The sequence below is a fragment of the Plectrocnemia conspersa genome, unplaced genomic scaffold (genome assembly GCF_051122295.1).
Source record: "Plectrocnemia conspersa isolate PC_06_02 unplaced genomic scaffold, ASM5112229v1 ptg000002l, whole genome shotgun sequence".
Lineage (NCBI taxonomy): Eukaryota > Metazoa > Arthropoda > Insecta > Trichoptera > Polycentropodidae > Plectrocnemia > Plectrocnemia conspersa.
In genome coordinates this window covers 2,150,069-2,164,085 of record NW_028277166.1, presented here as the reverse complement: position 1 = coordinate 2,164,085, position 14,017 = coordinate 2,150,069, and the positions used below count along the sequence as shown (strand labels likewise).

General features: G+C 28.4%; 2 protein-coding genes across 3 annotated transcripts in view; one reads left to right on the top strand and one right to left on the bottom strand.

Annotated features, from left to right (window-relative positions):
- Positions 1–2,197, bottom strand: part of haf (leucine-rich repeat and fibronectin type-III domain-containing protein hattifattener) — a 38,695-nt gene extending 36,498 nt beyond the window's left edge. For both annotated transcript variants that reach the window (XM_088205450.1, XM_088205451.1), the window contains exon 1: positions 1,957–2,197. In XM_088205450.1, coding sequence (XP_088061576.1) covers positions 1,957–1,983 — 27 coding nt within the window. In that variant the 5' untranslated portion in view covers positions 1,984–2,197. The remainder of the gene's footprint in view (positions 1–1,956) is intronic.
- Rab3GAP1 (RAB3 GTPase activating protein subunit 1) overlaps positions 1–13,801 on the top strand; it is a 53,952-nt gene extending 40,151 nt beyond the window's left edge. Inside the window, exon 4 of the mRNA XM_088205452.1 lies at positions 12,373–13,801. Coding sequence (XP_088061578.1) covers positions 12,373–13,600 — 1,228 coding nt within the window. The 3' untranslated portion in view covers positions 13,601–13,801. The remainder of the gene's footprint in view (positions 1–12,372) is intronic.
- Positions 13,802–14,017: the final 216 nt, after the last annotated feature.

Genomic DNA, 14,017 nt, shown 5'->3' with positions numbered 1-14,017 from the left:
AGTTTTATAAATTAAAAATAACATATTTTGCCATGTACACTGACTGTACATCACCGGAGAACGCGGATATTTTTGTGCTTCCGATTTTTACATATTATACTGTGCAAAAAGCTATGTTTTTTATCTTATTTTTTTATATGATCTAAAATATTCTTTTAATGTCTGAGTGAAAACAATTGGCCGATATTTATAGTGTCTTTGAGCCGAAAATATAAAAAAAAAACTTCTCAAATATTGTTATCTGAACGATTAAATCACATATTTTTAATGTTATAGTATTCAGTAAGAGCTACATAAAAAGTTGCAAAATCTCATTTTTATCGTTTTGGCTTAAAAATACTTTAGAAGCATAAGTCGTCAAAGATCTGCCAATTGCTTTTTCCTTGCCTCTACTATTTATTTTTTCACTCAGTTGAACCTACACAAACTATGTCATTTTAAATATTAAATTATATTAAAAGCCCTCTAAATTTAAAATTAAAAAAAAAAAAAAAAATTTAGAGGGCTAAATTTTAATCTCTCATCATCCTGAACCAAATTTAGCTTTCATAATTATTTTTGGAGACATATGTATATTAACAAGATTTTTATCGTAAAATTGCCTTGTTAAATTACTGTAGTATTTTTTTTGTTCAGTTGCACTTTAGGACCCTGATAAAAATAGTCATACTACATCAAATCTTGTCATTTTATGTAGTTGCGTTTCAAATTGTAACTCCCCCCGAGTTAAATTTAACTTTAATCGTTACTTTTGAGAGCATACATAATGCTAAGATACATTACATGTACTTTTTTTATGAAGAAGCTTCTTTCTTAATTGTTGAAAATATATTGTATATATTCTCACACTTCTGCGAACATAAATAATTATATTTTTAATACTGCACTCATCAGTTGCAATAAAAAATAATTCATTAGGAGTGTGCAAATCGATCTGCTTACTTTGACACATAGTTGTATTTGTATTTTAGTCACATATACCCACATTATTATGTATTCGACAAGATTAATTACTATGATATACCACATTTTTTATCGACGATTAGCAAATTGCTTATGTCATCGTTTGCCGGGTTATATTACTTTTTGTGAATTTTTTCCTCAATTCAAGACCGTCCGATTATCCTCAGATGTTTTACGATTCGGACTATCCGGTTCCGCTAACTATATTATAGAAAAAATATGTACGTTCAATTTCACAAGCGATTAAGCCAGGAATTCGATCTATATTTGTATGTGTTTGAGGATTCTGTGTGTGTCGGTGTAGATAATATTTTGATGATGGAGCGTGTTTTTTTTTATTTATTGCTTTATACATAAAACTGTATAAGAAACATCTTTGTGTATAATAAATAGCATAGATAAACTTGTACCGTTATCTAAAAGGTATAATCTGAGCATCGATGAGTCTTCTATCAATCTCTATTATATTTGACCGTTTATTTTTATTTTTTTCAATCAATCCATTATATGGAAATATTTATTTAAGCATTTAAGTGCCATACTATATATGTTTTAGTCATAAAAAAATACTGATTTTTAATTTAATTTATAATTTATAAGCATAATAAATTAATTTTATAATTAAATGTATTTAATGGGGTATTTTAAAGTAGCATATATTTTATATTAATATATTTAAAAAAAAATGGTTTTTACTCTAGGTAATAATTTGGTAGCGAAGTAAAAGCTTGTCATAATGTCAAGGACAATTATGCTTAAATATATTATTGATATATGTATAATCATCTCATTTATTTAATATTAAAATAAAATACAGTTGATTAGTCATTTATATTTAACATTTTTAAACATAAATTTACATAATCAAAAGTTTTTCACATTTTTAAAATTTAACCAAAATTTTCATTATTTTTTAATTTAACTTGACTGTAAATTCTACGCATCGATTCAAAACTATTTATTAATCTATTTATTTAGTATTTCAATGCTTACTTTTGATCTCCAAACTGGATCCTTCATGATAGATCGATCGATCGAAGAAATATAAATTACAATCTTAATAATCACAAATCTACACACAATCGCACTTTTGTCATCTCATCGTCACACAAAATTCGCTTTTCACTCGCGCGCGATTCGCATTTTCTTTCGCGACTAGCAGTGGTACTAGTACTAGTCAGTACAGTAAGTACAGATAGAACAGTACAGCTCACACGGCGTCTGGGCCACTACTGAGCGGGTCATCGCTCGCGGCCCGAAGGCTGACCACGTGGACCGCAAACTTTTGCCCCCCACCACCGAAGAAAGACCGGTCGTGGACTTTTTTTGGTAGTGTCTAGTACCTAGGAGCTCAGGTGTTATGTCATAGATCTGTAGGACATAGAGGTCGCGATTTCGACATTGTTTGGGAAGATGTGGCCGTTATGTCATTGGTTTGCAATCTAAGAGGTTTTCAATGTTGACTATAGCGTTACGCAAAAATTATGGAAATGATGTAAAAGTTTTCTATTTGTGGAACAGTGGGTGGTATATGCTGATGACATAATATAACTGGCAAAATATATAAAATTGTTACGAAATTTAGATGGATGGATATTCGTACTTTTTTGTATATGAGTGATACAAAATAATACTGTTTGTAAATTAAAAGTATGTGCTAATTAATATTACAGAATGTTTCTAAAGTCAATACAAATTGATAAAATCATTTCTATATTTCACATTTTTACAGTTACAAGTGGAGTACCACAAGGATCACATCTTAGACCCATTTTATTTAATTTGATCATTAATTATATTGATATTATTTTCTATTTGCCATTTAGAAATTATACGCATTTAGAAAGTCACATCTCCAAAGTCGAATTGTGCACCGGGAATATTGTGGCCTTACGGTGTTTTTGGTCTTCCGGTGATATATTGTTTCCCGTGACCGTTTCGTAACAAAGAATTATTCATTCAATGCACCCGAGAATCCTTGCGTGTTATTTATGAGAACTCTTTAGTTTTAGTAGTAACAAGGGTCTTTGTGTGATCCCACTATTGCCTAGTTTATCCTTATTGATGAATGATTATTTTTGTCATATAGCATAATAATAAATTTATATGTACATTCAGAAAATATAATATAATAGCATATTAAAAATATATCTGAATATTTCTTCAATTTAGATCAGGAATTTATAGAAAAAATACCAAAAACTGTTATATTGGATTTTGACAAACGAAGGGTTAAATGTACTTTTATATTGTTATTAAAATTAAAATACTAACATTATTATACTTCATGTTTTAACATAATCCATTCAGTCGCTACTGATTATATGCACTTATTTGATTTATTTACTTGTAGTTTTTCAAGCGTTAAGATTTCTATTTTTAAACATTGTTGTTGTTAAAAAAATATATGTAAAAGGCTAAATCATTATTGTACCGTCTTAAATATAATGATATAAATAAAATTAAGTTGGGGATTTAATGAAATTCAGACTAACGGAATTTATTTGAGTTAAATAAATCAGCCTTGAGATTTTTGTTAGTCAAAATAGCAGTTATTATAAAGTTATATAAAACTTTATATTACTTTCTATTGGAAAATATTGAATTCAACTGGAATGAAGAAGGGAATATATTACAAAAAATCTGAGCTTGTAACATCTTGATAGTTTTTAGAAAGGCAGGACCAAAAACTAAACGATTTTTTATGGCAGTGAATTTCCAGCAATGTTTATTATATGCTGCGCTAAAAATATTCTAAGGATTGGTTCTAAACAAAATTTAAAAAATACTTCCTTGACCAAATTTAATTGTGAAACCCTGAATTATGTATTATGTTAAAATGTATGTATGTTTTCATGTTAGATCTATGTTGTTTTTTTATAATTCATATAATTAAAAAAACAGCCAATATAAGCACCATGTGTATATATTGCTTGTTTTATTAATAACCAATGTCATTTTTTTCTTCAGAAAATACACTTTTACATGCATACGATATTATATAATGGTATAATTTTAATGCAATATAAATTATGTACTTATTAGTCTACTTATATAATTAAAAAAAACATCAAATTTCGATCAATATAAAAATTTGATTTTTTTTGTAAACATAAATTTATTAGCTATTACAAAAAAAATCCATGTAAACATATATTTAATATAGATTTTTGCAGTGACGAGAATGTAAATATACATATAATTTTCTACATTGAAGAAAAATAAATAAAATCAATAAAATTGGTTTAATTTGGAAAAGTCTTGTACATATGTCTAATTAAATTCGCTTTGTTTCCATAAAATCTCTTATAAATATACATATGTTAAAAATATGAAAAAAAAATTAATTCTTGAACTTTTTTAGTATTTATAAAATAGTTGTTTCACAGAAAAATAAATACCCTAATTGTAATACACTAAAATTTGTCAAATTAACTCGAAAAAATATTTTATAAACGCTCTTTTAAACAAGAAAAAAAAACATTTTATCCCTTTTTAAAATGATTATAAATGAAACTATCATAGTTTCTATAAACAGTTATATTCAAAGCATATGTTTGATAACCAATGTTGTCTTTTAACGCAGCTTGTAACTTTGAGAATAGATATATATGTAAATGATAAAACAAGCAATGTCAGTAAATTTATAACATAACGTTCTAAATTTAATATTAAATAAAAATGAACGATTACATAGCAATTAATTAAAATCTAAGTTTAAACTAAAGTGCTTCTAAATAAAAATTCACGACGGTTTAATAATCCACCGCTCTTACTGTTCCGTTGATGAAGTGAATACCTTCCATTACGGAATATAAAAAGCACTTCCATATTTTATTTTTAATTATGGCTCAAATATATTCTATCGATTTAATAAGGAGCTCTTCCAGAGCCAGTAAAAATATTTTTCCTCATTTTTCATTATATTTTCTAATATTTAAAATATTAATTATAATTATTTTTGAATGTAGATGAGCCTTAAATGAGTGATATTTTTTTAAGAAATCTAACTGTAGATTAACAATATATCTTGACATTCTACATTGAATAATAAATTCATAAAGTCAAGAAATAATGTATATTGATGTTTTCTATACTATAAATCATAAAATACACGTGTCTGTCTGTCACACGAGCTCTTCTCAAACAGTTAACAGTAGCGACGTGACATTTGCACATGCCATGTGTAGGTCAATTGAGCTACAAGTCAAACAAGTCACGATTACCAAGAATGTCATACGTAAAAACTGTACAAAAGTACTCTTGTCAGTTTTTTTAATTGCTTTGACATTTAAACTAAATAAATAAGACAGTATTGAGCCAAGGACAGAGCCTTTTTTAGCACTCAAAACAAGTTGATTATTTCAAGAAAAAAATATTAACAGGTTATAATATCATATATAGCACGATTGTTTTTAAACCTTGAAATAAAAAATGCACATCCTGTGTTTATAGGACAGGCAAAAAAATGTCAGAAATTTATGTAACCTGCCCATTGGTATATAAAAGTTGAATATGCCATTTTTTATTGTTATTTATTTGACCATTCAATAAAAAGCATAGAATTGCCTGTTTTACTTTTTGCTACTATATAAGATTGAACAATAAAAAAATGAGAATGATTAAGCACTAATTAGATTTTATTCGATATGTATTTTGTAATTCGTAATTTAATAATAAATATATAGTTTAGTTTATTACTTTATATCATATTTTATGTGTATTTTTTAATACGTATAATTTAACTTAGACCGACCCTTATATTTTTTATGATGCTCATTATTATTTCAGTTTTAATTAATCTAATAAATTTAAACTACTATTATTTTATAATAATAATATTCATTGTTGTCGATAGGCGATAGACGGTACACGCAAATTTATTGATCATTATTGCGATGATGCTACCTAAATAAATTATTAATTAAATTACCTTTCAATTTCTTCCAATCTGCCAGTTTCATTTTAGGGTCCTCTTCAAGCATGTTAAATTGTTTTATCAGTCAGTTACGGCACGAATAATCTTAATATGCAAATCTTAAAAAACACAACAATGTTTACATTAGCAACTGCTAGCGTCACAATGGCAAGTGGCAAATCAGGTCGTAGTTATCAGGTTGTATCATCGCCTCGTCGTCGTCAACCTTTTTTCTTTCAATCCGACGACAGCAAAATCATTTCGCAATTGGAGCAAGTCCAATACATTGTCTTCGGATCGAAGAGTCTGCAATATTGCTATAACGGTCCGGCCGACATTGTCGCCGAAGCCGCAAACTGTCCCTGAAATCATAGACCGCGACTAGATCTATAGTTCTGTAGATTAATGGGTAAAATCGATCGGTCACTTTCGGTTTTTGAAGCTCGAGAGCGAAATTGGCACTTTCGTTGTTCTGCGGTGAATTGCATTGTCCGAAAGTATAGTATGTCCGCTCTATATCTAGATGTCTCCGCGCTTGACTTCGCAAATATAAAAATGATTTTCTCTTTCGGCAGAAAAAAATACGTACGCGTGAAATTATTTTAAGAACGTGTGTAAAACGCTTTGAACGTTGCGACAATGGTGATGGTGGAGATGAAGATTAGATTCGCTAGATTAAATACGAATCTGTAGTTTTGAGAAGAAAAGAAGTTACAATTTATTAAGTAGACTGAAAAGAAATTTACGGTCAACTTTGAAATGATCTTATTACATAATGAAGAGTTTGGTTTATTATTTTCCATCAAAACTTTTATTATGACACTATATAAAAAACAAAAAAAAATATTTGAATTTTTTATTCTATGTTTCTTTTGTTAATGCATTTGAAATAAATAAATATATTCTTTTGTTATCGTACCTACAAGTTTAGATATTTTGCATCATACGGATCTTAATTTAGGAGGATAAAATATACTTCTCGGAATAACGTGAGTCAAATTTTAGAGAGATTTTACTTCTTATTCAGCACACCTTTCTTTGAGTCATAAATTAATCAAATATTTATGATTTTATGTTTATTACCCGTTGAAAATGATCTTAAAATAAAACTTTAACACAACCATTAATGTAATTGTAATAATAATATAAGTATGTATTAAACTATTTAATTTGTGTTTATTTAGATTTTTTTTATTATGAATCATATATTAATTGTGTATAATATATTTTTATACATAAATTTGTCTTGTTCATTTTATTTTTATTATTGTATTGAATTACATATTTTAATATTTGGCATTAGAATAAATATTATATAATTTTGAGTGCGCGGAAAATTGCGAGAAACTAAATACATTTGTGTTTTTTTATTTTTTATTTTTTAGTTACTAGCTAATTGTATTATGTAACGAACTAAATAAACCAACACAAATTTTATTTCAGCAGAATTTTATTACAATTTTTTTATTATATATTTAAAAAATTCTCTGCTAACATATATGCAAATAAAAAAATATTTATTGCAATATCATACTCTTATAATTTGTTTTTGAAAAAAAAATGCTTTTTAGGTTTAGATGTGTGTAGTGTTTTACATCCTTTAAGATATCGTGAACATGTAAATATGTGAATTAATAACCATTGTCTTTGTAGTGTGATGGTATAAAATATTTTGTTTAAGCGTAGAATAGTTTGTTTATCATTTTTATGCTGTTTGGTTAATGGTTGACTATCTTTAAATAGGCGCACATTAATTTCGCCTGGTTCATTGTCTAATTTTCCTTTTAGTCAGGCCGCTAAAACGCCGTTTATTTCAATGTGTACATTATAAAAAAAAATCTAATGATTTATGCAGTGTATTTTGTATAAGTTATATTATTCACAATTATAAATAGTTATTAAATAATTGTTCTACAATTTTAATCTATTTCGAGCAATGAAAATTTATTTAAGTAAAATAATTTTATCTATTAAACTTTGAGTCTTCATATATTAATAACATAATCAAATTTACTCGTCGTTTATAATAACTTCCGTAAACGGAACTTATCACATTCATATCGAGAGAGTCCCTCGGCTACTGAGTCACTGAGACGACTGAGAAAAAACCGAGATAAGTAGTCCACGACTTCCAGTTCCGCGCGGCTAAGGACGGTCATTGGCATGCATTGATTCGGTTTTTGCATTGGAACAATTTATTGTTCCATGCCATGAAGATGACCAAACTAAGCTTAGAAACACCCTAGAAAAATATTTTGTTACTTTAATGTTCTGTCAACACGTTACTAATTATATTGTTTTTGTACGTAGATAAGATCTTTCCAATTTATGTTTTGCCACGGTTCCTCATATTTCTTGCATGTTAGATACAACTTTCTTTAAAACTGAAGTAAATCATACAATTCGGAAGTTTCCTCACCACACCCAAGACGTCACGGTATCTTCACATTATGCAACCATAGGTGTAATTTGCTCTCTCTGATTAATTAATCACAGGGTCTGTTTGTGTTCCGCGCTACCACCAGCTGTAATTTTGTTTTCGATCTGTTTCGGTAGCTCGCTAACTGTAAATCTTATATTATATGTACATATGCGTTTTGTTTGATCATAGCTATTTGAATATTTGATCATATACAATGCCATTGCTTCTCAAGTGTGCCAAAAGTATGAACATAATATCAATTTTATTTAGTATTCCATTTAGGACTTATTCTGCTAATTGTACGACGAAAGATATATTTTTATTGAACAAGTTATAATTTGTATCAATATACAGATTAAAATAAATAGATTGTAGTTCAAATAGAGTTGTAGAAGATAACTCGTAATATTGTTATTAAAAGTCTTAATATAAACGCTTGGCACGATTTTATTGCTTTTGACCTGGACTCGAAATTCACTATATGGCAACACTGAGCAGCAAAAAAACACGACTAATTATCAAGTTAATATTATGAGTAGATATTTTTAATAATTTTAATGCCTAATTAAAATATTTCGCATAAAATATGATTTTAGAAAATATGTCGCAATGGTGACTAATTTTTTAATTATATGTAGCATAGAAAGTGTTAACTAGTACCTATTTACGATGTTAAAAAATATATAAAATGGCACTTTTGTCAGCAGGCGTGTATGGTGAGGTACATTGCCTTTCGCACGCTCGCGTGTTAATTGACGAGAGTGAGTGAGAGATAAGGGCGTGCGTTACATGCGTTCCTACTTACTCTTTTTGATGTATTATTTTTTTTCTTCTCACCCATTATTTTTGATTTTTGATTTCTAAAAACAAAAGTCTTTCTGTATTATAACATGGAGGCAGGATTTTTTTTGATTAAGAGCACAAGTTTTGTTTTGTGAAATTCATCTTTATTTATTATATGTATAACAGTCATGACCATAAAACATAATATGTAGTTGACATATAAAATAACGAAAAAAAAACACACTGTGATTGCCGAAATTCCAGAAATTACTCATATTTTCGAGTTCATATTTTAAATGACCGGTATTGAATATTTTTATCTCTTATAAATTAATACAAATAATGCATCAAATAATTTATTATAGTCTTAAGTAAAGTTTCTAAATGATTTTGTGTTAGAAATATAAAAATTAAATTTGCTTTGTACTTTTGTATAATATTTGTAATTATTGAGAATAAATATGTAATAGTATTTTTAATAGCAATATAAAAATCATAGAATGAAGGATGCAATCTCCATTCTTAAAGTTTAAATTTTCTCATATTTATTGTTGTTGTCATTTTTTTTTATGCGTATTGAAATTGCCATAACGTTTGGAAATCTAATGATCTTATTTATCTATTATATTTGTATTTTGAACAAAAAACTTATTGTAAATGCATAATATGTCAATTATATATTTTTATAATGATATATTAAATCTAATTTACTTTACTGTCTCCAAGACCTTTGTGGCTTTATAATTTAAATGCAGTTATAAGTATGAGAAACTGTGGTCTTAGCGCTTTATCGACCAACCTATGGGAAAATGCTGCATCGCTGATAAAGGTCCATTCACGGTTGTTCACGGTCCGTGCGAAACTTCTCTTTTCGTTGACCATATTACTAATTTGGGTCAACACAGAGAACCAAAGAGTCAAATTAAACAACAGTTAAATATTCCGATGCCAATATGAAAGGCTTGCAAACAATGCTAGAGATTTCCCTTTGATTCTCCTACTGCTTGCTAAGAATAGCCATGAGAAGACAACGCGGAGACAGACAAGTTCCAAACGGCGAAAATTCGCTTTCTACTATATTTTTCTTTAAAATGTTTTCCATGAATACAATGCTGCGACATTAAATACATTATGAATAAGCGTTTTTAAATTTTAATACGCTTCGTTTCGGTTTTCTCTGAAAATAATTGACATTTTCTATCTTATTTAAACATTACTCACGGACATGTAATATGTTTTGTAGACAACAATATGCCACGCAGTTGACAGAATTATGCATATTTTCGCGGTCAGTCTTTGTGAATGTTTCTCAGTAGTAAAAATAGTGTTTCATTATGGTAATGTAACATTTTAAGGGTCGCAGGGTTATGTTTGCCGGTCCTTTGTCAACTCATCACGTTTCTGTTTCAGACTTTCTGCGGAACTTTGTTAATTAAAATACATTAAAAAAACGACGTTTTATAATTCACGACACCTAAAAGTACATAATAAAAAAATAAAAAAACTGTTGTTTTTTTTAATTATTATCTTACGCTGTTTCTAGTTATATCACAGACACAGTTGTTACTTATTTCATAAATTCGATAACTGCATAGTTCATTGTGTGTATTTATGTTCATGTGTGAACTTGAGCATCTTCGCACGTTCTACATCTATGTAACCGTTCATTGGTCTTCAATTAACCTTTTTCGGTATTGAATCACTAGCAAAGTCTTACGTGTGCTACATAATATTTGTTGGTGTAAGATATTTTTAATGTTTCACATAAAACAGTAAATCATTCGTATTCTCGATTAGAAAAGCACTTGGGTTAACGTCATATTTTTACTATATAATACAGAATATTTTAAAATACGTAAATCAATATGGCTGTTAAAAAAATATAATGCTGATTTTAATAAGTCATTGTTTTTCAGATATTGCTATTATTTGATTGTAGAACTCGTTTTATATTTAATTCTATTTTGATGATTGTTTTTATGTACTATAAAGTTTGTTTGCTATAGTCTTATTTACATATCACTGTGTACGCTTTAATCTGATTTTTGATACATATGTTTAATAACCTGATTTATACATATACATATTTTTTTTGTAGTTGATTATTAAAAAAATATACATGATGCCAAAAAACTTGCTATTTAAAAAAAATGATTTTAATGGTTTAAAAAATAATATTAAGTCAGGACTATCCATAATCGTTGAATCGCTGAAAATTAGATACACTATTCCTTTTTGCCAGATGCTAAAACGCCATTTTATCTGCAAGTGCATAACCCAAATATAGGATTTATTTTATAAACTATGTTAAATTATATTTTATCAATTGTTAACACGTAAAGAAAATTAAGTTTTTAATATTTTGTCAAAGAAAAAAATTAAAATTATACAGTTAACTCCCTAATAACACGGTAAATTTGGATGCCACTTTCTTTATGTGTGAACGCCTGATTCGTACATACGTATTGCAAAATAGTATTACCCCCCCCAACTACACGCACCCAAATAGCACGTTCTTAATTAACCGTGTTATTGGGGGGTCTAATGTATCTATAAATACCAAACTAATGATAAAAGTTAAAATTATCATAATTATTATTTATCAATTAGTATTTAAATAAACAAGCTATGTTATATTTCTGTAGTATCAGTAGCTCTAGATAAACTTTATTTTTATGAATTCAATAGAAAATACATAGATTTACTCATAAAAAATAAAATATTAGATGAAGCAAATCCAAAATTTCCTAAAAAAATAAGCATATAAAAAAAGTATACAATAAAATTTTAACTCAAAAAAGCATTTTCAAGGTTTTTTAATTATTAATCTAGAATCAAGAAATATAGTATTTTTAAAATTAAGAAAAATCTTTGATACCTACAAAATTTGAATAGAAAAAAAAACTAAACTTTTGTGTAGTGTAATTTAAAAAAAATTTGCAAACCAAAATTTTCCAAATTTACTTTGATTTTGCAACTAAAAATTATTTAAAAATAGTCATGAATTTCATTTTTAAGATAATAATAAATAGCTAACGTGTATTTAAATGTAAAGCTACATATACGAGTTAATATTCGATGACCTACATTCATTATACATCATAACGAAAGTACGGAAAAGTTCCGTAAAGTCTGAAAGTCGTTCTTCATAAAAAAACTCGGTTACATCCATATACCACCACACCGGCACGTGTTTGCCGGAAAACATTTTCTAAATCTTGAACGACGGAAAACGTAAAAGTAGTAGCTATTCCATATTTAGATATTCTTCTTTATCTCGTTTCAGAGTGATGGACGGATATCCCAACACTAGAACCAGTCTTCTGCACCAAAAGCTGCAAATGCTTAACGTCTGCATAGATCGCAGCAAGAGACGCGACGAAGCGGCTCAGAATCAGCAAGAACAAGAATCCGATTCCGATGATTCCGACGATGAATTCTACGAATGCAATGAAGACTTAGAAGTTCCAAAGAAAAAATTAAAACCGATAGGACGCCTGGAGAAATTCGGGAATTTAAAACTCTTAAAAACTGGCGATCCTATATATGTACCGGTGACTCAAGAACCTGTTCCGAAGACTGAAGACGAACTCGAGCAGTACTCAGATGTGATGAAGAACTCTGGAATGAATCCTGAAGATTGTTTACACTCTGATATGCAATCATTTAAAGCAGCTAATCCTGATGCTATTTTTGACGATTTTATTAGATGGTACTCTCCTAAAGATTGGATTCAAGAAGAAGAATTAGATGAATTTGATCAGAAGAAAGGACATCTTAGTGTTAGAATGACGATCCCAGAAAATATTTGGGTGCAACTATGGCAGAGTGCCGGAGCCGTTCCAGCTAAGAGGCAACGACGACTTTTTGACGATACAGTAGAAGCTGTTAAGACTTTAAATTATTTAGAATCTAGAAAGATTTCTGAAATTGTTGAACTTCTTCTACCATCACTGACGCATGCTATTTTGTTTGAACTAGGGAATAATTGCAAGGATAAAGATGGTTTTAAACAACTGGAAGCATTATTTAAGTATTCTATAGGAACAGCTACTAAATTGACTAGAGATAATTCTGGAGCGCATATGTATAAGCATTTTTCAGGACAAATATATAATATTGAGTTGCTTATGTCTCAGTGGGATTCTCTTAAAAAAATATTTACTCAAACTGATGATGATGTAGTATTATTTTTGACTAAACTAATCAAAGGCGAGGAAGCTAATTTGCCAGGAGCTGCTTCTGGAACTTTAGGGAAAGCTGTATGTCTAATGTTTAAAAATGCACAAAAAAGCGAAGGAGTCACTCCAGAACCTGTAGTTGGAAATGCTTCTAATGCAATTTTTTCCGATAAACCTTTTGGAACACCTGATGAAAAAGAGTTTGTTTTAAGAGTTAAAGCTAAAAGACCTTCCAGTACTTCCAGACCGTCTCCTCAGATGATGAGAATCATTTTAAAGAAGCAGGAGTTTAGAATTTTGGGTGCTTTTACAGAAGATGTTATCTTCTCGTAATACTGATTACAAGTAAGCTCATAATTAATGTTCACTTTATTATACTGATTTTATAGCTAAAATTATAGCGCCTTTGTTAAAATTAATAAAATGATGTGCTTACGAATGATGTGCTTACGAATTTTATCATGATTTAACTTTAAAGCTCAAATGTATTGAAACATATTTTATAACACTAAAAATATACCTTTATTGTAGATAGTTTTTAAATTTTACTAGCTAATAGTTTTATATCCTTTCCCTGTGATCCTTATACTGTTTATTTAGTCAAAAATAATATAAAATGTGCGTCTAGTTAGCGACAAATGTTGTTTGTTTACTTTATATCTGAATGCATGGAAAAAAATCACATATTAGTAAATAAAATTGTGTTAATTGAAACCGATGGGGCAAAAACTATGACATGTGTTAAAAAAG